General features: G+C 38.6%; 1 protein-coding gene across 9 annotated transcripts in view; it reads right to left on the bottom strand.

Annotated features, from left to right (window-relative positions):
- myo18aa (myosin XVIIIAa) overlaps positions 1-26,057 on the bottom strand; it is an 80,293-nt gene that overhangs the window by 9,602 nt on the left and 44,634 nt on the right. For all 9 annotated transcript variants that reach the window (XM_046861724.1, XM_046861725.1, XM_046861722.1 and 6 more), the window contains 18 exons: positions 25,608-25,812; positions 25,405-25,514; positions 24,330-24,395; positions 20,790-20,918; positions 15,845-15,988; positions 14,596-14,685; positions 14,291-14,410; positions 13,850-13,961; positions 13,580-13,707; positions 11,318-11,472; positions 8,335-8,458; positions 6,932-7,132; positions 6,726-6,836; positions 6,442-6,546; positions 6,034-6,180; positions 5,781-5,894; positions 1,452-1,568; positions 1,277-1,360 (listed from right to left, as the gene is read on the bottom strand). In XM_046861724.1, coding sequence (XP_046717680.1) covers positions 1,277-1,360; positions 1,452-1,568; positions 5,781-5,894; positions 6,034-6,180; positions 6,442-6,546; positions 6,726-6,836; positions 6,932-7,132; positions 8,335-8,458; positions 11,318-11,472; positions 13,580-13,707; positions 13,850-13,961; positions 14,291-14,410; positions 14,596-14,685; positions 15,845-15,988; positions 20,790-20,918; positions 24,330-24,395; positions 25,405-25,514; positions 25,608-25,812 — 2,262 coding nt within the window. The remainder of the gene's footprint in view (positions 1-1,276; positions 1,361-1,451; positions 1,569-5,780; positions 5,895-6,033; positions 6,181-6,441; positions 6,547-6,725; positions 6,837-6,931; positions 7,133-8,334; positions 8,459-11,317; positions 11,473-13,579; positions 13,708-13,849; positions 13,962-14,290; positions 14,411-14,595; positions 14,686-15,844; positions 15,989-20,789; positions 20,919-24,329; positions 24,396-25,404; positions 25,515-25,607; positions 25,813-26,057) is intronic.

The raw sequence follows: 26,057 nt of genomic DNA, 5'->3' as shown, positions 1-26,057 counted from the left end.
GATCTTTTGATATCATATCTTAAGGTTGATATCCCTGTGTTTTTTTTTTAAATACTTTAAATCAAATGTTAAGGGAAGTGTTATTTTAACCTTCGTTTCTTTCAGTACAGAATAACTTTGTTAGGACAGTTGACTTTGTGCCAGTCATTGTACTATAAAATGTAGGTTCTGCCATGATTTCTTTAGTCTAGCAATATTTTCAAGACAATCTGTGTGTATGCACTATTTACAGCTGTGTGACAAATCCTGATGTGTGTAATTCTTCTGGGATGCCATTTACAAGACATGAGGGCTCACTGAAAACTTTGATTAAAAAGTAAATCATATGCTACGGCTGTCACACTTGCCAGATCTCAGCGCAATTGAGGGGATTCTTGACACTGTGTTGGTCTTGCTGGGCCCAAATTGGACCCAGGTGATAGAAGTGGCAATAAGTGAGCATCGGCCAAGCTCTCAAAGCGCCAGAGCTTAAACCTCTGCCTCTTGCTTTCTGTGACATTTTATTGAGCAAAATTGCACAGAATCAGTGTTGAGCATCACCTGAGCATGCTTTTTGACTGAGGCGATTAGTTCCACCATTGACATTTAACTTTGACGAGCACCTACATCATGAGGCACTAGTACAGCACAAGCACTTTTGTAATCCGATTCCTATCATTACACTGAGAGCAGTAGTAAAATAATACTATTCCACTGATTGTACCCGAGTCCATTATAAATGAGTAAGGGGTTGTCTGTTTAAAAAAGAATAAAAACTTGTTCAATCCACCATAGATAGGTGATGAACTCAGGTTCCACTGCTATAATCTATAATCAACTAAATCAGATCAACACATTTTTATGTTGTCAAGACTGAAACTAAAAAAAATACTGAAAATGGCAGAAAATCAATAATGTAGGGAAATAAATCTGTAATTCATCTTTGGTATTAATACAGTGCAATCTTAATCTCTTTTCTGGTATGGTAAATGTTCTTGAAGAGCCATTATCACATGTACGCTCCTACTGTGCCTTGGTGTATGCATCTTTTAATTAAGAGCATTGCATCAGAAAAAAGGCATGTTTGTTCAGCTTCCAGTTCAGTGTCATTAAAGGAAGCAAGGTTGTCTAGAAAGAAGCTAATCACTAAACTAGATTAGGATAAGAATCTAAGAAGGTCTAAGATCTTTAGAGCTATTGTAATGCCTCTACTTCCACTGAGGCCTGGAGTATGGCTTTGTGCATGGTGATGCTGTTTGATCCACATCATTTTGGATCACCGCTATGATTCGAGCACCTTATCTTGGAGCTCCTGCTTCTCCTTTGCGGCCTCCTCCATCTGAGCCTGCAGGTCACTGATCTGAGTCAAGTCCCTAGAAGACTACAAACAGAAACACACTCCATTTTATTCTGCAAACGTATACTAAAAGACATCAAACATGAGAAAAGTGAGAGAGCAGACAGTGAGGAACCTGGACCACAGCTGCCTTGTGCTTTTTCATCAGCTCGTTCATGTCCTCCTGGTCCTCCTCCAGACGTGACTGCAGGTCATTCTTTTCTCGCTGCAGCCTGCTTATCTGTTCCTCCAGCTGAAATACAACACAAAGTAAAAGAAGCTTAATGATACCTGCCTGCTCTTGAGTGCAATATCTTAAAGGTGATTTGTTATGCTGGACTTTACAGTATCTTACAAAAGTGAGTACACCCCTCATATTTTAGCAACCATTTAGGGACAATACTAAAGAAACGAAAATTGGACATACTTTAAAGTAGTCAATGTGCAGTTTGACTAATGGTACAGATTAACTGTCCTCTGAAAATAACAACATACAGCCATTATTGTCAAAATACCTAGCAACAAAAGTGAGCACACACTAAGTGAACATGTTAAAATTGTGTTCAAAGTTTCAATATTTTGTGTGAGCACCATTGTTATCTAGCACTGCTTTAATCCTCCTGGGCATGGAATGGGATCCTCTTCCACTCCTCCATAATGGTATCACGGAGCTGCTGGATGTTGGACACCTGGTGCTTCTCCACCCTTCGCTTGAGGATGCCCCACAGGTGCTCAGTAGGGTTCAGGTCTGGAGACATTTTTGGCCACTCATCACCTTCACCTTCAGCAAGGCAGTTGTCAGCTTGGTGGTGCATTTGGGGTATGAAAACCTCCGTTCTGCCCAGTTCCTGAATTGAGGGCATCGTGTTCTGCTTTAGAAGGTCACAGCACATGTTGGAATCCATGTTTCCTTCAATGAACCGCAGCTCCCCAGTACCAGCAGCACTCATGCAGCCCTAGACCATGATACTACCACCACCATGCTTAACTGTAGGCAAGGCACAGTTTTCTTGGCACTCCTCACTAGAGCATTGCCACACATGCTAAAAAACCGTCAAACAAGTTAATCTTGGTCTCATCAGACCACAGCTCATGGTTCCAGTAATTCATGCTCTTTGACAGGTTGTCCTTAGCAAACTGTTTGTGGTCTTTCTTGTAAACCAGCTTCAGAAGAGGCTTCCTTCTGGGATGACAACCATGCAAATGACTTGTTGAGGTATAGTATGAGCACCGAATAAGCAGACCTTCCGCTTCTGCAACCTCGAAAGCAATGCTGTCAGCACTTAAGCGTCTGTTTTTAAACCAGCTTCTGCACCTCATACACAGCACAAGGACTCAACTTCTTTAATGGACCCTTGGGAGGCCTGTTCCGAGTGGAACCTGTCTTGGAAAACCTCTGTATGACCCTGTCCACTGTACTGTAACTCATTTTCAGGGTGTTAGTGATCTTCTTATAGCCTAGGCCATCTTTGTGGAGAGCAACAATTCTAATTCTCAAATCCTCAGAGAGTTCTTTGCCAGGAGGTGAAATGTTGAACATCCAGTTGTCATTAGGAGAGAATTGTAATCAAAGAATCAAACCATAATACAAAATATACATATTTGTATGGTCCTGTCAAGCAGATAAAAATATGATGAAAAGGACATGTGGCTTGGTCAAACGATATGTTGATTTATTTTAGAGAGCGCAGCAAATCTGTACTGCTACACAAGCTGCACATTGACTAGTTTAATTTCTATACTATTGTTCCTTGAGAAGATATACTAAAATTGTTGTTGAAATGTGAGGGGTGTTTGTGAGATACTGTATAGAGAGTGTCCTTCCAAACTTGTACAAAAGAGTTCTGTGGTTTGTCTGTCTACAGGAGCCCTTAAAGCCCCATCGCAATGCTGCATTTCAAAACACTGAAAATGACAGTTCATTTCATGTTCCCCCAAATACACACACAACATAAGCCCACTTCAAATTAGATAGACCGTCCCAACAGACCAAAAGGAATGCGGCGTAATTAAGTATGCCAATTAGCAGCTGTAAGCAGACCAGCACAAACTCCCGCAGGAGCACAACTGTCATAAGTTACAGACACTCCTCCAAAGCCATAGAGGAAAATGAAAGTCAGAAATGCGGTAGCATCAAAATTCTGGTAATAATAATTAGTCCATAATAATGACATACAGTATAAAAAAAACTTTATTTGCATCTTTATAAGTATCTTTCATTTAAAATGTGAATGTTGTGCACCTTTAAAATTATTTTGCTATGGTTTATTGAATTCATGAGTTTGCCTGGGTGGAAGGTGTTGATTCATTTTGTATAACAGCAGCTCAGACAATCAATCTGGCAGTGGCTGTAGTAACATTTGCATGATGTTTTAAATCATTAAATCTAACTGTAAATAGATAAAGTACAACATAACATTCTACAACGATTTGAAAAAAAGAATAATTGTCCTTGCTCTTTTGTAAGAGGGATGAAAACACTTCATGATATAGTGTTCTAGGAAATAAATCAACCAATCAATGCTGTTGACTATTTTCCAACAACAGCATTCCCCTAAGGTGTTACTTACCGTAATTTCCGGACTATTAAGCGCACCCAAATATTAACCGCACCCACTGAATTTTACAAAGATTTTTACTTTGAACATTAATAAGCCACACCTGTCTATAAGCCTACATTGCCTACATTGAAACTAATAAACTTTACACAGGCTTTAATGAAAGACAGTGTCTGTTACACGGCTTGTATCTAAACAGTAGCCTACCAAGAAAGTCATTGTTCACTGCCTTCCTCCTTCCTTTCATAACAATTTCTCTCGGGAGTTTTTCTTTTGGCGTCGTTGTGCGTTTAAAAATCACCATCGGTGAAGCTTTTCTCCGGATGCCGTGCAGCTCAGAACACAGGTGAAGTGCGTTTTTTCATGCCCGGTTGTTTAGCGTGACGAATGATTCACATTTTCTGTTGCTAGTCCGAGTGAGTGGCAGGTCAAATGTCAGAAGAACCTCATCCATATTTATGATGTGGTGCGGCCCGATTTAGTGGGAGTGCATCTGATTTAATATAAAGAGTTTCATTGGTTCACCTGAACCCGTTCGGTAATTTCATTGGTCTAATGTTATGGGGCTCAGTTTTTTGGCTTGAAGCTTGTGAAACCGGGAAAACCCAGGAAAAATCCATAAATTAGCCGCTTCGTTGTTTAAGCCGCGGGGTTCAAAGCATGGGAAAAAAGTAGCGTTTGCTAACAGAATGTCACTTGCATACATGCTGTCTAAAATATTAGACACTTAAGACAATTCTTTATCAAAGAATAATGAATATTACACATCCAAGATGCCATTATTCCATTGGCCGTAACTAACAGTTGACAACTTGAGATTTTTTCTTTCTTTTTTTTATGATATACAACACAATATCCCCAATTGCCGGTGTAGAGTCAATGCATCAGATGTTGTAAAGCTGTGTGCCATAACATTTTTTACCTACGTTCTTTTATAGAAATCTGAACATAGGCTGGAAGTAAATGGCTCTGGACATGTGACCATTTATACCACTCACAATAAAGTGTTCATCTGAAATTGACAACCTATAATTTTCTCTCTAGATTGCTCTGTAGAGCTTTAGACATCCCAATATGGGAATAATTGGACTTTTAGAACAGCTACTTATGCTTCTGTGGTGTTCTGATTGTGCAATGGAAATCAATATACATCATATATAGCTCAAGCAAAGCACTCTATGTCCTCTAACCTTCTTACCACTTACAATGCGCTTTATCTTTTCCCCCTGTGGCAAAACTGTATTTTAAATGTGCCCTTGTTGATTTCCCCTTAGGGGACTCCTCATTGTCGGGTTGAAAGGTTGCTGCAATGCTTAACTCTCTCAAGGATGTTTGTTGGTTGAATTTTTGGAAGGCTGGAAAAATCCAGTCAACACATTTGTAGATTTTATTTCACTGTACTTTTCTCCTTATCTGTATCATACGAAAAAAAACATTTACACTTGTTTCTTTAGACCTAAAATACTGCTTCTTTTATTTAGTGATTATATACGTTTAAAAAACTTCCTTTATAGCAGTAATCTACATGGTGTCAAAAATAAAACAAAACAAAAAGTAAAAAATCCTTACGTGCTATGCCTGTAAAACACTGCCACTCTTTTAATAACCATGTTTCTACCATTTTGTAGTAAAAAACATGGCAAGACTGAACACAGTAATTACAGAGTAATTGCATGTTGTTGGCTCAGGAAAAGACGAGGAGATTACATGCTTTAACTACAGACATCTTCCCCAGAAGCGCTCACAATAACACACAATACCAACTCATCAGATCACACCGGCACTTCCTGCTAAAACAAAGGCCACACCCTGTGCACGAAAAATTATTTAAACCTTTCAATTACACAATGCTTCCATTCTCAGGAAAAGCAATCTCTCATACCCTTAAGAGCAAAAACGTAACTCACTGAAATCTTGGCTTTGGAAATGTCCTCCATCTGCATGTGTAGGTCCTCGATCTCCAGCTCCATGGACTTGCGAGCTTTCACAGATGCTGTACAGGTAAACTCTGATTCCTCCAGCTGTCGGCATGCACGTACACAAACAATTAATGGCGGGGTTTCAAGAACGCTCAGGGTACGTTTGGAGTGTAGATAAAGGGAAAGCGAAATAGAGACTTAAGTGTGTTCATGCTTGGCTATAAGAAGTGGAAAGTAAGACCTGATTCTTCAGCTGTGAGATCTCTCTCTTGCTTGGTGCATTGCTCTTGAGATGATCGAGCATGAGCTGAGCATCAACCAACAAGGCCTTGGTGCGCTTCAAATCCTTTTTCAGACGCTTTTCCGTCTCCACATCCCTTTGGCACACCTGAGGAGACACATTTAATCAGTTTTGCAGCAGTTGAATGTGAAGCATGTTGGGATTGTGTGTGTGTGTGTGTGTGTGTGTGTGTGTGTTTTGGCAGGAGAAGACATTTTTGGGTCAGCCATGCATTTCAGTCATGAAATTTGATTTGATTTGTTACAGTGTTGGCACAGTTAACAAGACCTTCATGTGGTTGATTAGAGTCTGAATAATTTTGGACAACACTGTGCTGTGATTGGTTAAGAGGCGTGTTTTGGGCTGTACCTGGTCTTGAGCGTTCAGCAGTTTGCTCTCCAGCTCTCTCCGCTCTCTCAGAACCTTCTGTTTATCGTCATACTCCTCCTCCAACTGCATTTCCATTTGTTTCAGCTGACACACACACACACACACACACACACACACACACACACACACACACACACACACAGCTCAACAGGAGGCTTTCACAATAGAGTTTATACTTTCAAACAGCCACGTAGATGACAAGACATTAAAAGCCAGCATCAAAGCATGAGGTTAGAAAGCTGAGTGAGTGATTCTTGTCTTACCTTCTTACTACATGACTGTCTGATCTCCTCTACTTCTTCATTTTTGCTCTCAAGCTCCTTTGAATGCATCTGCTTCATCCTCTCCATCTCCATTTCCAGACGCAGCTTAGCCTGACCACGCACACATACACACACACGCGCATTTTAACGTTTAACACCATTCTTTCAGGCAGCATTTTTAATCAGGCAGTTCCCTGGTCACCTACCTGCTCCAGCATCTGGATGGTTCCAGCCTGTTCATCCAGCTCCTCTTCCTGGTCTTTGACTTTTGCCTCAAGGTCACGTAGCTGCTTTTTCAGCTTGGCCAATGATGCCTCATCCTTTGACTCCTGAGAGGAGAGATCTTGTAGCTCGGCCTCCAGCTGTTCCACCTTCACATTCAGCCCACACAGCTCCAGCTCCTTATCCTACATACACACACAGTCCCAAGTCTTTATCCTCTTACTCTGTAGTTTTGTTGTGTTTCACACTGCACTTAAACCTCACTTTGCATTTTAACCTGATTTAAACACTGGCATCCTTGATTTGAACTGTGTCTCAAATAAGAGCTATATGAGTGAAGGGATAGCTTAGTGTTTATGATGTTGGACTTCTGATCGTAAGTTAAAATTCTAGCACCACAAATCTGCCACTGCTGGGCTCTTGAGCAAGGCCCTTAATCCTCAACTGCTCAGTTGTATGAATGTCTGTAAGCCGCTCTGGATAAGGGTGTAAGCCAAATGGCATAAATATATACAGGTTGTCCCAGACGTACAATGGAAACGCGTTTTGATGACCCATCTAAAACTTATTACTGTAATATATTGTAAGTCAAGACATTGCCAAGCCTACCAAGGAGTTTTAAAGAAGGGTGATTATTATGGGGTAGTATACTTTTATTTGTTCAAAATATAACAAATTACAGTACATAATTTTGCAAAACGTTTGCAAAAGTTTACAGCACCATACTGTATAAACTTTACAGTATATATGTATGTGACATGCAGGTTTGTATAGATGAATCTGTTCTCGAGAGTCCGAAAGCCGGACGCGCTCTGTTTTAGTGTCCAGTGACACCAATAAAAAGGAGGGACACAGAGCTAAAATTAGGCTTTGAAACACCAAAAACGCAGAATAAAATATGCGATCTAACACCAAGACATCTGTATTCGGTCGACCACTTGTCAGAGTAAGGCATCTCACAAGACAGGAGATGTGTACGTCCTGGCAGTGTCTCAATGTATCGTACTGCATACGCTCCCACGTTTGCCTGGCGCGTAAAACTTTACAATTTCGTCGGATCGCTTTCATCATCTTAAGTTTAATAAAACGTAGGCCGAACCATTGTAGCTTGGGGATTACCTGTATAAATATATGATGTAAACCAGATAACTTGAAGAATTTACATTTAAATTTTATTTAATCTTTAGGCTTCTCTCCTTGTCAATTGAGCATGAAATTTATTTGTCAACTAATTGCTAATTGATTTTCTGTCAGTAGTCACAACAGCCAGAATGGTTAGTATACTACAGTGAAAAAGTCTGTTGGGTGAATGCGACACACACACACACACACACACACACACACACACACACACACACAAAAACACACACCCACACACACGTCTTACCTGCAGCTGCTGTCTGATTGTAAACACTTCTCCAGTCAGCACATCCCTTTCTCTAGCCAGTTTCTCCCGCTGTGCCCTCTCTCTCTGCACCTCATCCTGAGCCTGGGTCTGCTCCAAATCAAACCTGTGACACACACACACACACACACACACACACACACACACACACACTCAGAGCTATGAATCTTTAACCCTTATCCAAAATGATTGAGACATTGTGAATTGCCATTCTGATCCTGTGTCTGTGAAGTACTAATCATTAGACGTACGAATCATGGAATGAGACGCATTAACAGATGCCACACCTCTTTGACTCGGCTAACCGATGCATCAAAAATCTACTGCGATGATCTTACAATAATCCAGGAACTCTTCAGCATCAATACAGTATCCATGTTCTTCTTCTCCTGAAGGATCATTCTGCATTCGTATTTCATACCAGAGCCTATTTTCGGTGCTCAAATCCGGTGTTAAGGGCAGGCTCTTCATTTAAAATTGTACACTGAGCATGAGCATGGTACTCTGCTGAAGTGTCCAGTAAGACACTTAAGTTTCTCTGAACAGTAAAGAGGTGCTCACATGTGACCTCTGCTTCCACCTCTTTTTTTTTTTTTTATCTCCCCAGGAGGACTGGAGGGGCTCTAGAGGAGGTCCTCGCTATAATAAAGGAGATGTTGTGTGTGCCCTATGAAGATCTGAATCCAATAAGGCTTGGTTTAATCATCCAAATTACTTTCATGTCTTGCATAATAGAAATAATTAAAAAGCTGTCCGTTAATATATAGTGGTGTGAAAAAGTGTTGGTTTAGGGTTCTTTTTTTTTTTTTTGCATGTTTGTCACACTTTCAGATCATCAAACTAATTTAAATATTAAATTACACAAGTGAACACAACATGCCGTTTTTAAATGAAGGTTTTTATTATTGATGGAAAACAAAATCTAAGACTACATGGCCCTGTGTGAAAAAGTGTTATAAAAAGCTAATAACTGTTTGGGCCACCCTTAGCAGCAACAACTGCCATCAAACGTTTGCGATAACTTGCAATGAGTTTGTTACAGCGCTGTGGAGGAATTTTGGTCCCCTCATCTATGCAGAATTGTTGTAATTCAACCACATTGGAGGGTTTTCGAGCATGAACCGCCTTTTTAAGGTCATGCCAAAGCATCTCAATAGGATTCAGGTCAGTACTTTGACAAGGCTACTTCATTTTGTTTTTCTTCAGCCATTCAGAGGTGGACTTGCTGGTATGTTTTAGATCATTGTCCTGCTGCAGAACCCAAGTTTGCTTCAGCTTGAGGTCAAACAGATGGCCAGACATTCTCCTTCAGGATTTCTTGGTAAACAGCAGAATTCATGATTCCAATTATCACAGCAAGTCTTCCAGGTCCTGAAGCAGCAAAACAGCCCCAGACCATCACACTACCACCACCATATTTGACTGTTGGTATGATGTTCTGTTTTCTGAAATACTGTGTTACTTTTACGCCAGATGTAATGGGACACACACCTTTCTAAAAGTTCAACTTTTGTCTCGTCAGTCCACAGAGTATTTTCCCAAAAGTCTTGGGGATCATCAAAATGCTTTCTGGCAAAACTGAGACGAGCCTTTATGTTGTTTTTTGCTCAGCAGTAGTTTTTGCCTTAGAACTCTGCCATGTAGACCATTTTGCCCCGTCTCTTTCTTATGGTGGAGACATGAACACTGACTTTAACTAAGCCAAGTGAGGCCTGCAGTTCTTTGGATGTTGTTGTGGGGTCTTTTGTGACCTCTTTTATGAGTCATCACTGTGCTCTTGGGGTAATTTTGGTCGGCCGGCCACTCCTGGGAAGGTTCTCCACTGTTCCATGTTTTTGCCATGTGAATAATGGCTCTCACTGTGGTTCACTGGAGTCCCAAAGCTTTAGAAATGACTTTAATACCTTTTCCAAACTGAAAGATCTCAATTTACTTTACTTTATCAGGCAGGTCCTATTTAAAAGATTTCTTGATTGTGAACAGGTGTGGCAGTAATCAGGCCTGGGTGTGGCTAGAGAAATTGAACTCCGGTGTGATAAACCACAGTTTTAACAGGGGGCAAACACTTTTTCTCACAGGGCCATTTAGTTTTGGATTTTGTTTTCCCTCAATAATAAAAACCTTCATTTAAGAACTGCATGTTGTGTTCACTTGTGTTATTTTTTACCAATATTTAAAGTAGTTTGATAATCTGAAACATTAAAGTGTGACAAACATGCAAAAAAAAAAAAAGAAATCAAGACCAACACTTTTTCACACCACTGTATAAAGGGTTATAATAATTGACTGTGGTGTATGAGCAATAAAGAGTTGGATGTAAGAACATTTTGGAAAATACTTTCAGGTTGAAAATACTTATAGAAAAACAGTTGATTGAAATAATCAATATCAGGGTGTGTTTTTTTTTGTTCCCAACAAAAGCCATATTTAAAAGGACACTATCATCTGGACATAAAATTGTATGGGTGACATGATGTCTGTATGCAAACACTGGTTCTTGTGTTTATAAGGAGAAAAAAATAAAGGACATTTAAAAGCTAGCCATTTAAAAACTAATTATAAAAAAAAAAAAATACAGCCCTGTCCCCAAATAAAAGAGTCTGCTTGTACTGCCTGATTGAATAATGTTGTTTACATAATTTGCAGAGGTGATATTTTTTGGCAAATACAACGATATTCAACATTAAAATGAATTAGCTTGTGTAAAAATGTTAGAAACCAGCATTTGCAGTTGTTTTAACCACATAACTGAATATTTGCTCATTTTTATTTCTCATCCTCCTCCTCATTTGAAGTCTTTATGTAACAAAATATGTGCTCTTGGTCAACATGGTGATCATACTGTGAATTTCTCATACCGATGCACATCTCATCTACATTAATCATTGCGCATTTAGACGTGTGTGTGTGTGTGTGTGTGACTCTATTGAATTTAAATGAGAGGATGAACTCTGCCTGTACTCACTTTCTCTGCTTTTTCTCCAGATCGTGGTTGCGGCTCTGCTGGTTCTCCAGGTGCAGTTTGGTGTCCTGGAGCTCAGCCATTATTCTCTGGCTTTTCTTCTTCGCCTGCTGTAGAGAGCGCTGGGTCTCCTCCTGATCAGCCTGCAAGTCAGTGAGCTACACCGACATCAGAGAGAAGATAGAGAAGAATAAAGCAGCTGATTTTGGGGGAAAAAAATGTCAATCTTTAATGACATACTACTCATAATGCTAAAAGGTTTAGAAATTAATGTTTTAATGGGAAAACTGATTCATTAACCTTTTTTTTCCCCAGATATACCGCCGTCCAAAAAAAAGTAACACAATTTAATATTTTGTTGGACCGCCTTTAGCTTTGATTACGGCACACATTCAGCATAGCATCGTTTCGATAAGCAGCTTCTGTAATGTCTCAACATTTATTCCTGTCCAGAGTTGCAGTAATTTTTCACCAAGATCTTGTATTGATGATGGGAGAGTCTGGACTTCAAAAGCACATCCCAAAGATTCTCAGTGGGGTTAAGGTCTGGACTCTGGACTGTGAAAATGATGTCTCATGGTCCCTGACCCACTCTTTCACAATTTGAGCCCGATGAATCCTAGCATTATCATCTTGGAATATGCCCATGCCATCAAAAAAGAAAAAAATCCATTGAGAGTATAACCTGGTCATTCAGTATATTCAGATAGTCAGCTGACCTCATTCTTTGGGCACATAATGTTGCTGCACCGAGGCCTAACCAACTGCAGCAACCTCAGATCATAGCACTGCCCCCACAGGCTTTTACAGAAGGCACTAGGCATGATTGGTGCATCAGTTCATCCGCCTCTCTTCTTACCCTGATGCGCCCATCACTCTGGAACAGGGCAAATCTGGACTCATCAGACCACATGACCCTCTTCCATTGCTCCAGAGTTCAATCTTTATGCTCCCTAGCAAATTGAGCCTTATTTCTAATTAGCCTCACCGATAAATGGTTGTCTTAAGGCTACACAGCTGTTTAGTCCCAATCCCTTGAGTTCCCTTCGCATTGTGTGTGGAAATGCTCTTACTTTCACTATTAAAAATAGCTGTGAGTTCTACTGTTGTTTTTAGACAATTTGATTTCACCAAACGTTTAAGTGATCACCAAACACGATCATTCAAGATTCTTTTTTACCACATTACTTCCTTGAAGATGATGATGATTCCCCACTATGCTTCTAGTTATTAATAATGCGTTAGACAGTCCTTAACATAATTTTAGTAGTTTCAGCAGTTTTCATAGATGTTTTGCTTGATGCATACAAATAATTTGACCCTCTTGAAACAGATTAACATCTTTTTTATGAACACAGGATGTATCAGAAGCTACTCACTGCATCAGTTAGGGTTAAATAACTTGTTGCAAGCTGGAACATAATCATCCATGCAGTAATTAACCAATGGGAGGCTCTTACATATTTGCTTAGTTAAATCCACTTTTTTTAGGCGGGCATATACTTAAACTATAAAAGATAAAACTAAAATAATTTTACAGCAAAGTACATTTTAAATAAGCTTTGGCATAGAGAAGACTGCGATATTTCGGGATCATGTTCACATGTGGCTTTTTCTTTAGATAATAGAGTTTTAATCTGCATTTGTGAATGGCATGGTGAACTGCGTTTACAGACAGTGATTTCTGGAGGGGTTTCTGAGCTTATGCAGAGATTTCCATTACAGAATGATTTTTCAGTTTTTAATGCAATGCCACCTGAGGGCCCAAAAGATCGTGGATGGGCATCCATTATTGATTTTTGCTCTTGTCCCTTGTGCACAGAAATGTCTCTTTTTGAAGATATTATTAACAATTTAATGTTGAGGAACATTGTTCTGAAATTATTCCACATTTGTAGACACAGTTATTCACAGTTTGATGCTCCTCTGGTGCCCTTTACCTCTGAGAGACTCTACCTCTCTAAGATACTCTTTTTTACCAGTCATGTTACTGACCTGTTGACAATTAACCTAATCAGTTGCAAAATGCCCCTCCAGCTGTTTTGTTTAGTAACATTTACTTTAACAGCCTTTTGTTATCCTTATCCCAGCATTTTGTTGCAGTCATCCAGTTCAAAATGAGCTTTTTTTTTTCTTAAAAATTGTTGAAATGTTTGATATGTTCTATTGTGAATAAAGTATGAGTTTATAGGATTTGCAAATCATTTACATTTAACGTAGTGTCCAACATTTTAGGGTTATAAAATAAAGCACAAAGTTACATACCTTTCTCTCTAAATGCCTCTTGTTCTGCTGTTCAGCCTCCAACTTGTCGTCAAACTCCTGCTGTAATTTCTTCTTGGTAAAGTCTATTTCTCTGATTGCTCGGTCGTACTTCAGCTTCCATTCACCACCTGAAACATACAAGAAAACTAGACTATAGAATTTGCTGATATATTTTATAGAATGGTACTGTAGGTATTATTCAAAAGGTATGTAACATTAACAAAAGTCATTATTTATACAAAGCATAATAATTCATGTGAATTATTTTACCATTTTCGCCGTCATCCAGCTCTCCATTAAGCTCTGTCGCTCTAATAAGCCGTGCCTCCATTACCTCCACCTCCATGCTTCCCATCTGCTTTTTCATTTCCTCAAACTTTGTCTGGTTTCAGATAAACTCATGTTAGCGCATGATCAGGAATGAGCAGTCATCTTGCTCACATGTATAGTTTTACTACAAACACATTCTTTTTGTCTTAAAAGAAAACAAAACAACTTGTAAAATATCCGAGTCTAAACTTACTTATAATTGAAGCTTAAGTGCAGTGTTCAAAGTTTATAAAATTTATAACACACAATAAACAAAAAAGTTCTTGTCATTTTTTTGCAAGGAAATACTTTTACATTTTATTTTAATTCAGTGATGGATGGAACCTAATAAGCACCAGGCCACCATGAAGCTCTGAGAATAGTGTATTGTTTAATCATTACCTGCAGGTCCTTCATGTCCTTCTCCAAACGCAGTCTTTCAGCCGTCTCCGTCTCCAACAGCTGGGATGCAGACTCGCTAGTGTTCCTCTCATCTGACAGCTCTGTTGATAGCTCTGTGATCTGAAATCAATAACACACTTCCATTCACTATCCAATTTCCTCAGAGGGTCACAGTAAAATAAACAAAACTACTAAATTTGGAGGTGTTAAGGACAACCATGAGTGGTGTTCACAAAAATGCACAAAAATTGTCATTATAGACTCATTTATAAGAGACAACCAGACTGTGTTTTTTTTTTTCTCACTTTGCTCTCCAGCCGATCTGTGTTCAGCCTCAGCTCGTTCCTCTCCTTTTCCACCTTCTCGAGCTTTGCTTTCAGTTGCTGGATCTCCTCCTGCAAGTACACAATCATCATGCTGCTAATCAAAAAAGACAACACGAGACCTTTGACCCAAGTTTCCTTTGTGCTGGAAGCAGAAAAATTAAGATCTGCAGATAAGCCTGATTGATCAAAGCCATCTCAGTTACTTCCTCTTCCTCCTATATGTGACACTGCCACAAACAATAACGGCAGTTCTGTTTAATCATGCTGCCCTGCCTAGATTCAGACTCTGATGAAGAAGTTCTGATTTTCCACATTTTAGATGGGCATACCTCTGTAATGTAGAGTGTGTTAGAGAAGTGAAGAAAAGAGTGCAGGCAGGGTGGAGTGGGTGGAGAAGAGTGGCAGGAGTGATTTGTGATAGAAGGGTATCTTCAAGAGTGAAAGGGAAAGTTTATAGGACTGTGGTGAGACCTGCGATGTTGTATGGATTAGAGACAGTGGCATTGAGTAAAAGACAGGAGGTGGAGCTGGAGGTAGCAGAGCTGAAGATGTTGAGGTTTTCGTTGGGAGTGATGAGTATGGAAAGGATTAGAAATGAGTTTATTTGAAGGACAGCACATGTAGGACGTTCTTGAGACAAGGTGAGGGAGGCGAGATTGAGATGGTTTGGATATGTGCAGAGGAGGGACATGGGGTATATCGGTAGGAGAATGCTGAGGATGAAGCCACCAGGAAGGAGGAAAAGAGGAAGGCTAAGGAGGAGGTTTATGGATGTGGTGAGGGAAGACATGCAGGTAGCATTGAAAGAGGCAGATATAGAGAACACGGATGGAGACAGATGATCCGTTGTGGCGACCCCTAATGGGAGGAAGATGGGCATACCTCTAAAGAAAAGAGCCACTAATGTAAGCTTTGCCTTATTCCTAAGGTTTCGAGCACAAATTCAAATCAGAATGTCATGGAAAAGAAAATCAAAGAGCTATCTCCTTCTCTCGGCTGATCGGCGACCACATTACCCTGAAATCAAAGCTGAGGGATTCACACCACGTGTGTGGGAGTGGCTCTGCCTCCTTATAGCTATCACTAGAGCTGAAAGTTCAGTTCATATCTGAACATTTCGATCTGTGCACTCAGGCCAGCAGACAAGACTGATGCTAATACAGACTGACGAGCAAAAAAGGTTGATCGGTAGACTAATTCGGCTGTACAGAAAGGGTGACAGACTTACATCTTTGCCTCGGATCTGCTCCTCGCTCAGCTGGACCTCGACGAGAGGATGCACGGTGGTGAAGAGCTTCCACCAGGGCCAATCCTTCACCCCCCGGTTCTTCTTGATGTTCTTTTGGATGCAGCGGATTGCCAGGTCCTGGACCTGTTCAACAAAACATCAGAGCGAGAGAGTTAGAAAGAGAGAGAGAGAGAGAGAGAGAGAGAGAGAGAGAGAGAGAGAGAGGAAGAAAAAGGTTGTACAAGGAAGAGTTGGAGGGTGTTCGAGAGAAAGAATAGAGTTTGTGGGTGGCTCTGCAGTCCATGGGCTGGCAGGGAACTTTTTTGTTTTTTTGTTACTGCAGAGGAGGAGATATTGTTGCAAGGCAGTGCATTATCATCTTATACAAAAAATTCATGGACATCTACTCTGTATATACACAACAAAACAGATCGACCAATTTACATTATATGATTCACTGCTACGATGAAATGTCATGTACCTATGTCTTGTAACAGAGTCTGAACAAACTATTTGCTACTGTATGCAGAGTTATGGAAAGTAACTGAGTGACCAAAGAAAGTGCCTAGAATTTTTTTTTTTCACCAATTTCTTTCAACTTGGTGATTTGTAAAATGTGGATCAGACAAAATGTTCAAGTAACACCGACAAATTGACCTATTTGGTAAATAAGCAATACTACAGCTGATAAAATAGTCATTACATTACTTATAGGCACAATGTACTGACATGTAATCTTCAGGTGTTATGCAGCTTTTTAGTCTTTAGAAAAAGATGGCACTCAGGGAAAAAGGATAAATAGAAACAAGCATCCACATAATAGACATAATAAGTGTTTGTGTTTGATGTCTGTGTGTTTATTTGTGTTTTATTTAATCAGCACTGTAACAACTGGCAGACAAAATCCATCAGCTTTTCAACACACACACACACACACACACACACACACACACACACACACACACACACACACATACACACACAAAGGCTTGGAGCTCTTTTGATTAATTAAATCAAGCATCCTGGCAGACGGCTAAGGATTTTGTGGTATTTACATGCGGCTTGGGCGTCTGTAGCAGCAACTGGTTTTGTGGAAACCCAATTAAAGCAGCATTCTGCTAAGCATCAAGTGGTTTTTGCCCCTGAAGGCCACCTGTTTGGCCAATTATAATTTGTCATGGTATGAAATGGTAGCAGCACGCACGCATTCACACATGCATGCACACACAAACACAAATACACACACAGAGGCTAAATGGCCAGAGTAGCATTTCTAACAAGCTTGGTGTTGTCAAGTCTCACAAAAAAAAAACAACAGCAGCACTCTTGGAGATTGCAGGACAGGGCCATGGTGTCACTGTAATCAAAAAGAATCTTTGATGCAGCAGAAAAGGATGCTCTAATTACACAAAAGGTGTCCTTTTTCAAACCAGATCTTCTCCCCAAACCTCAGATAAACGTTACTCCAGAAACAAACACTTGTACACCTCCTACCCTTTTTCAGGCAAAGAGGCAGCAATTAAAAACAGAAAATCAGCTTCTTCTCATGATTCATAATAGATCCTTTGAGACTCGACAATGCTTAACACTTCGAAGCCATTCATCAGCAGGACGTTGTTCCATAAATCCTACACTTCAACAAATGTTATCACTAGCAGTGTTGAAAAAAAAACAAAGGCTCACAATTCCAGGCATGCATGCTTAATTGAAGATGGAGGATGTTGGAGATGAGCATGCCTCAGCAAGATAATCAAAATGCGTGGACTGAATATCAGAAAGGGAACTGCATGAGGGCTTCATAATGCCATGATCCATCCAAATGACTTATATCTGAAGGAGCGCTATCTCAGTTCTGATTCATGTCAACCCAAAAAAAACGAGAGGTACACGCCCTCATAATCAATAAACCTTGACTGCTTGTTCTCACAGATCTAATCTTTTAAGTCCTGAATTAATTCACTGGAAACTGGTTTGATTTAGCAGTTCGCATATGAAAAACAAGAGAAATCTTTAGCTAATGTTTGCAGACTTTTAAGTTAATAACTCGCTCTGGAGTACAGGGTCAACCTCGGGTGTATTCAAATGCATTAAAACAAAAAACTTTATAATCTTTGCCTTGATTATATGAATTCCTTTTATATCACATATTTTGTTTTATTTTATATACAAAATAGGATTACTTTTGATGATCATGTCGGTCCTCCATCTAAAAGTCATTTACATTATAAATACAGACATTCAAAAATGTCACCAGCGATATTAATTACATTACTTCATTAATAGCTTTTATTTGTTCACGGCCATTACAATAATCACCGCAATAGGATATTGAAAATTATATTAGCACCAAGTAATGATAGTTGAACTTCAGGTAGCATTTTTTGTAACTGCTCAGGAGGCACATCTACATACAAACACTTACAAATAGACAGATTTGAAATGACTGCTCAAGTAATGTAACCAAGGAAATATGGTACTGAAAAATGTTTAGACTGTAAACACTGGACTTAGACAGACGACTTATAAGCATTGACTATATAAGGCATCTTAGCAAGTTTGGGAAGCATTATTGAATTAATAATACCAAACCTAATACCTAGCTCTAACTAATCCAATCAATATAAACAGTTGGTAAACAATTCAAATTGCCACTACATTAACTTAGATTTTAAATATTAATCCTAAACACTGACATATACAATAGTTTTAATTAACATATAAACAGCCAGCAGTCATCTCTTATTACAACACACTCGGCCTCAGAGTGAAGACAGCAGCATCCATTACTATAATGGAAGTGGCTCCACTACAATCCTTATTCCTGCCTTTTTAAATGTAACCCCCCTCCAAGGCAGGGCCTACCTTTATGAAGAATGGCCTTGTTCTCTCTCTGAATCTCTATTCCAGCTCCATGTTCATTATTCACAAGGTACTTACCCACTACCGCAAAGGTGAAAGGACACAAAACCCATAATAGAAAAATCAATAGTGGGAAAATTACTCACAGAACAAGAATAAAACTTACATACAAAGAGGCAAATCCGCTAGTGAATTCTGGACATGCTCACCGGCAGCACTAAATGCGGTGAAACTGATAACGTGGTCTTGTGTAACCGGTGCTACACTGTGGTGCTGGATTTCAGATCCTGCTACACTTGAATTTTCAAATAATGAAATCTGCCTATTTAACAGGATGGAATTTCAGGAGTGCATCACTAGGCTATTAAAAGAACGTTTTTAATATAACTAATGCTTATAAATATAACATTTATATTCATCACTCTTGCCTGATGCTTTATTCCAGTGACTTTCTGGCATTCCTAAAACATAAACCGACTTCCATACAATAATAATCCCATAAACTCAAAGTCAAAGCGTACATTTTGACATTGTGAATGTATAATCTTGTAAAAAAATAAAAATAAATCATGCTTTCATGGTTAATTTTCATGACCACTATTAACGAACCAATTCATTAATTTCCACACAATTTGACACGAATTGTGTGTGTCTAAATGAATCGTGGACAGTTAGAGCCAGACACAAAAGAATTAAGAAAGAATGACGTTAGGGCATTCTTTGGGTAAAAAAATAGATGCAGACATCTATCAATAGATGCACTGAACACTTTAATCAAGGTGCGATCCTTCATCATGCTAATGTAGACCTCCATCAGACTGCATGTGGTACTGTTTTTAAATTGCGTGACATGATAACTAACCATGAAATCATGACAGCGTTCCTAAATAAATCCTAGCAGTAATGTGCTTTAAGGGGGAAGAATAAGGGATCACGGCAGACTAATATATTTATTATGAGTTGTCATTACTGGCCAGACATCCGTACAGAAACGTGCACAAGCAGTGAACAATAAAAGACGCCCAGGTGGCATTTTTAAAGTTGTAGATCAATAACAGGGTCTGTCTGATGAGGTCTCTGTTGGCAGGTTGGAAAATCATACCTTGATTGAAGTGTATGTGTCAGACTCTACATTCATAACTAATTCAGATGGATGTCGGACACATTGGGCTCAGGGAGCTGGGAAATCTGATGATCTGATTTATGTGCTCTGGCTTCCAAGCTCACTTTGCTGCAATATCAATACCCCAGGTTATACCAGTGTATCAGCTTTTTGTATTATAATAAAGATATTAAAATGGTAGGATGAAAATAACAATAGCTCAAGCAATATAACATCGGGTACTGGTTTCAAATTATTTTCTATTTAATACCTTAATGAGTTCTTTATTTTGTTTCTTTGTTTCAAAAAATGTTTACAAGTCAAACGTAACACCTAACTACTAAAGTTTTATTTCTTTGTTAAATGAAAGTACATCCCTAGATTACTAGGCTACCCATTCAGTTATTAGCTATCTGTTTTATTCCTCAAATACTAGAATATTTGTTTAAATATGAAAGAACATCAGACATCTATTATTCTATCTATTAGTAAGTAATATTCTGAAATGTCTGAGACCATTAGTCCCTATAATCCCGTTTGTTATAGCAACTATAAAGGTTCATTCCCTCATTTCCTCTCAAAATTTAGACAAAAATAGTATGATGCTTGTTACTGGGAAACCAGAACGACCTTTACCCTGACAACTGATACAAAGCGCTGAATGGAGACTTTATCCACAAAAAGAAATGTCACCTAACAGAAACATTAACATACCTTAATGATTAAATATAATTAGAAATTAGATAGATTTAGAGCTATCTACATTAATGCACTTTTACTGAGGGAGCTGCTATAATGGAAATATTCATGGACACATTCTGATCAACCAGAATCGAGAACAGCTCTAATCAGAACTGAGAAGTTTTCAACATGGTCGAAAAAAAAAAAAAAAAAAGAAAACCAGCCACAATAGTGGTAAAGACTTCTGAACTTTATAATAAATAATATCACTGGATGAACGTGTGTTCTCACTGAATTGTTTACCTTCCTCTTCTTGAAGGCTTGGCGAGACAGGTAACCCCTGCAGGCAGCCTGGAACAACGTGATGTTTCGTTTGGTTTGCTCATCTCTCTGCTCCTCTAGTTTAGCCAAAGTACCCGCTCTGAAAAACACCTAATACACACAAACACACAGAGTGCATCATTACACTGTAAACTCTCCATTTACCCAGCTGAATTCACTATAACTGAAAATTGATGCAATCCTGCTGCAACACTGAGCATGGTCATTTTCTGTTGTTCTTAACAGTGTTTAATGTTATTTTCCAGCTCCGTTTGTGAAACTATCAGGATACACTATGTGTTTAATGAAAATCCCGCACTGAATAACCCAGGCATACTCTACTGTTTAAAAGTGTAGTATCAGCTGTCATATTTTATTCAGCACACATTTTTTCCCTAAAACTACATATTATAGATATATATATATATATATATATATATATATATATATATATATATATATATATATATATATATAATATAACACATTGAAACAGCCATTAACCTTTAGCCTTCTGATATTGTTTGTTTTTTCTAGATGATTATTTATTATTTAAAGTGTATGGGAAAGAACAATACAATTCATACAAAGAAATTTTTCATTAGAGGGCCAGACACAGAAAGTGAGAACTATTGTTATTCTGCAGTGTCTTTTCTTCTTGTTCTGGTTAGATCAGGCTACAGAACCTTCTGGGAAAAAAATGCGACATTTGGCACACTGTTTGTTGTGAAGGTATGTTCTGACCAAATATGACCAAAGTGCTGTCAAAGTATGTAAATGTATGTACAGTATCTCACAAAAGTGAGCACACCCTTCACATTTCTGCAACCATTTTATTACATGTTCTCAAGGGATAATACTATAGAAATGAAACTTGGATATAGAAGCTAGAAGCTAGAAGCTACCCCGGTGACTGTTAGCCTAATGTTTTGTGTTATGTTGTACATTGTTAATAGTTTTCATACTTAAGCTGTGAAATCCTTGTGATATATTCAGTTTGTGCTGGTCTGACAAATAAAATAGTGTTTAAACATTACTTTGTGTTTAAGGCAGTTTTGTGTTTGTATAGACCATTACGCATAAAAGGGCATTAATGGGAACATTAAAGAACGTTCTTTAAAAAAGTACAGTAACTAAAAAGTTACTTTTAACAGTAACGCATTACTTTTTGGTGTAAGTAATCAACAAAGTAATTGAGTTACTAGTAACTGTAACTAGTTACTATTTCTTAGTAACTCTTACAACACTGGTGATCAGTATGAGAGAATTGTACTCAAAGCACCAAAATTGTATCTGCTCTAATACAAGATATACAAATTTGTATGGTTCTGTCAAGCAGACAAAAACATGAACATGATGAATAGGACATGTGGCTTTGCACGGTTAAACGACATACAGCTATTATCACTTTTGTTGGCACTTATTTTGACAATAATGGCTGTATGTTGAGTTATTTTTAAAGGACAGTAAATCTGTACTGCTATTCAAGCTGCTCATTGATTACTCTAAAATATATCCAAGTTTCATTTCTATATTATTGTCTTTTGAGAAGATCTACTAATATGGTTGCTGAAATGTGATTGGTGCATATTAAGATGTTCCATCGACTCCAATGTTAGATTAAAAGTAATGACCATTAAATATGAATTTAACGAAAATACACCTTACGTGTCTTTTAAGTTTTTGCAAGCACACCTGACACTCAAATGACACTCATATTTTGCGCACATCAAGTTAAAAACTCTAAAAAAATTTTAACTTGTTTGTCACCATCATAATGTCCATCAAACGAAATGTCATTTTGCAACAACTCTGCACATACATTAGCATTCACAAAACTTTTAGCAAGCATTTCTCGAGTGATTTATAAACAGTGTTTCATAAGCACAGTGTTCAGAGTGATTCGCCAAATCATTACAGTTTACTGAAAAGTCTTAACACAAGAGCCTCCATTAAACGGTGACACTTTCAGTGTAAGTGCTTTTATCACCTTTTATAAAAATACTGTATGTCCTGAAGAATCTTTCTCAAAATTATTAGTCATTACAAAGTTAAGCATATTACATCAGCTAGACTTTATAAACATCGAGAAAAAGTTTTAACTGGAATAAAAGACAGGAATTTAAGAAAAATTCCACTGTTTAACTTACTGCATGGGTGTGGCCTAATATTCTAATATGAAAGCTTGATTGACAAGCAGGACTAAATACAGCTGTGCAAGCACGGAGAAAAGAAATGTAAATATATTGAATAAAGTTACACAATTACAACCAGTTACAGTATCTCACGAAAGTAAGTACACCCCTCACATTTCAGCAAACATTTTAGTAACTCTTCTCAAGGGAATAAACTATAAAAATGAAACTTGGATATATTAAGAGTGTCAATGTGCAGCTTGTATATCAGTATATATTTACTGTCTTCTAAAAATAACTCAACATACAGCCATTATTGTCAAAATAGCTGGCAACAAAAGTTAGTTCACCCTAAGTGAACATGTCATGAAAAACCTCTGTATGACTCTGGCCACTGTACTGAAACTCAGGGTGTTACCGAGCTTCTTATAGCCTCATTTCTCAAATCCTCAGAGAGTTCCTTTCCATGAGGTGCCATGTTGAACATCTAGTGATCAGTATGAGAGAATTTATATTTACCAAAATTTAACTGCTCTAATACAAAATACACAAATTTGTATGGTCCTGTCAAGCAGACAAACACATGAAGATGATGAATAGGATGTGTGGCTTTGCATGGTTACAACTTACAGCTGTTATCACTTAGGGTGTACTCACTTTTGTTGCCAGCTATTATGACTATAGTGGCTGTATGTTAAGTTATTTTCAGAAGACAGAAAATCTGTATTGCTATTCAAGCTGCACATTGACTACTCTAAAATATATCCAAGTTTCATTTCTCAATTGCTCACTTTTGTCAGATAATGTATATTGGCTAGATTTGCTTGCTTGTTTGTGAAATCAAAATGCGCACGAGTTTTAGGGGTTTTGAGGAAGCACACTTTTGACAGGAAGTGCTGAGTGAACATTAATGAAAATCTCTCAATCGAAATTTGCAAGTGGTCCGATTTTCCCTCCACACCTGCCAAATAATTAACCGTTCATTCCAAAGTCAATGAATCTGCAATTGTTTGGAAGCAGAGGAGACTGTTTAGGGTCTTTCCTTCTTTCCAGTTGATGGGATTAGATCTCTACTAGGAGACTTCGGTTTAATTTGTGATTAGCAGGCGAGCGTGTCAGGGTCGAGATGTGCTGAATAACCCTGTCACCTGCCAGTGATGAGCCGAACAATGATTTCGACACAAAAGGAAGATGCATCTATTGTGCTGGTGTAGACATTGTTTTTTTCTTAGATAAAGTACACAACAACCACAGCGATGATTCGCTTTAGAGTTTTTAATGACATTTCTTGCACTGCCTAGTTGTTATTCTGGCTGTTGCTTCTAGTGACAGAGGAATAAAAGTCTACAAGTAATCATTATGGGAGCATGATTAAACAAGCACTCACCCTGCTTAGGCCCATATGATAGCTGCTCTTCTCCAGGTCCAGAGACTCCAGCAACTCCTCTACAGCCTGCAAAACACACAACATTTCTTTTTAATTCAAGTGATTTCACTTAAAAGTCAAATGGAAGGCAAAAATCCTTCACTAAGCTTCCAAAATCTTTAACTGCTGAATTATAATCTACTTGCAAAAGATCGCTCACTCTTTTAGTGATGATGTGTTAAGACATAAGCAGTTAAAAAAGACCAAAACTAACCAGAGCTATTTCACAGTCCCAAAGTGTCCTGCTAATGCTAATGCTCAGCTTCAGTGTCATCTCTCTCTCTCTCTCTCTCTCTCTCTCTCTCTCTCTCTTTTCTTTTAGTCTCTTAGAGCAGGACAGGTCTTGAGAACCCGATCTGAAAAGCCCCATCTAGATTACAGTGGACGAGGGGGTGGCAGCCAGCAGCACTAAAGCGCCATTGTTCCAGTCTGTTTCCACAGAAACCCATCAGCGAGACGCTGGCACAGGGGAAATCTGCTTCTTGCACTTTTTTGCCCATTCTCTCCTGCTAATGCCGGCTTTTGTGCTTTCCTCCTTCTTCCCACCGTTTCACTTTTGCGAGGCTTCATCCACGGGGAATTCAAACACAATTGACCTTCCTTTCTCCCACAATTCTCATCAGGATGAAAAAAAAAAAAGTCTTCACGCTTATTTTCTGGTACAGAAATTCAACAAAGTCATGCAGCTGGGGAGATTTCAAATAAACCTATAGTTTTGCAAGTGCAGTCCCACTTTCTTCAGCAAATCGTTAGGTTCAAGATGGCAGCCACATTTTTCAGAGTTGATAATTGCTATAAGATTTTTAGGCCATTTTCCAAGCCCTAAGCCCCAGAGCAATTAATATATTTCTCCTGTCTGCACCCTGTATTGATTCGAACGGGAAACACAGCTGGGAAAGCTTGATTAAGCCGTCACAATGGGCACGATTAACTGAGCTTTATTTCGCTGTGACGGTGGCACAAAAGCAAGAGATGAGCGCCAGGCTTTGTCTCATTTCCTGAATGCCTGGAGCACTTTACTCCTCTCTCCACTCACCCTCTTCTCATCCTTTACAATGTAGTTACGGCCAAGTTTTTTGGTCAGGTGTGGAGCCATGACATCGAAGCGACGGCGGAACTCAGAAAACACCATGTGGTCTGGATAACCTGCGATATAAAAAAAAAAAAAAAAACATTTTTTGTTCATGCAAATAAATAAATAGAAACTGAAGTTTGAAAAGCTCCTGCTTTTCTGCACACCTTGTCTGTAAATACGGAGAGCATCCAGAAGCTTCATGCCCCGGATCTGAGCTCTCAGTAGGGACACGTCCAGCTGCATGAGACCTGGATCGCAGCTCTCACCCTGGAGCTCAGCAGAACTGGAACTTCTTAAAACATCCATCTTAGGCAGCAGGCAGTGCACAAAGTGAACCCTTGACCTTTTGACTGTGTCCAGCAGCGCATCCTGTAAAAAAATAAATAAATAATTAATTAAGATTAAATCAGAAATCATAAGATCTTGGCCTCAACTCTGATTTAATTTCATTGTTTTAGAATCTATTATTATTAGAAAATTAACAAAACCCTACAGTCTTAATAAACTTCATAACTAAAAAATAAGAGTCATAACTTCTAAATGTTTTATTATTATCAAATCAAAATCAAATCAAATTTTATTTGTCACAAACACATACATACAGGGTACGACAT

The sequence above is a fragment of the Silurus meridionalis genome, chromosome 11 (genome assembly GCF_014805685.1).
Source record: "Silurus meridionalis isolate SWU-2019-XX chromosome 11, ASM1480568v1, whole genome shotgun sequence".
NCBI lineage: Eukaryota > Metazoa > Chordata > Actinopteri > Siluriformes > Siluridae > Silurus > Silurus meridionalis.
This window is presented reverse-complemented; position numbering and strand designations above follow the sequence as displayed.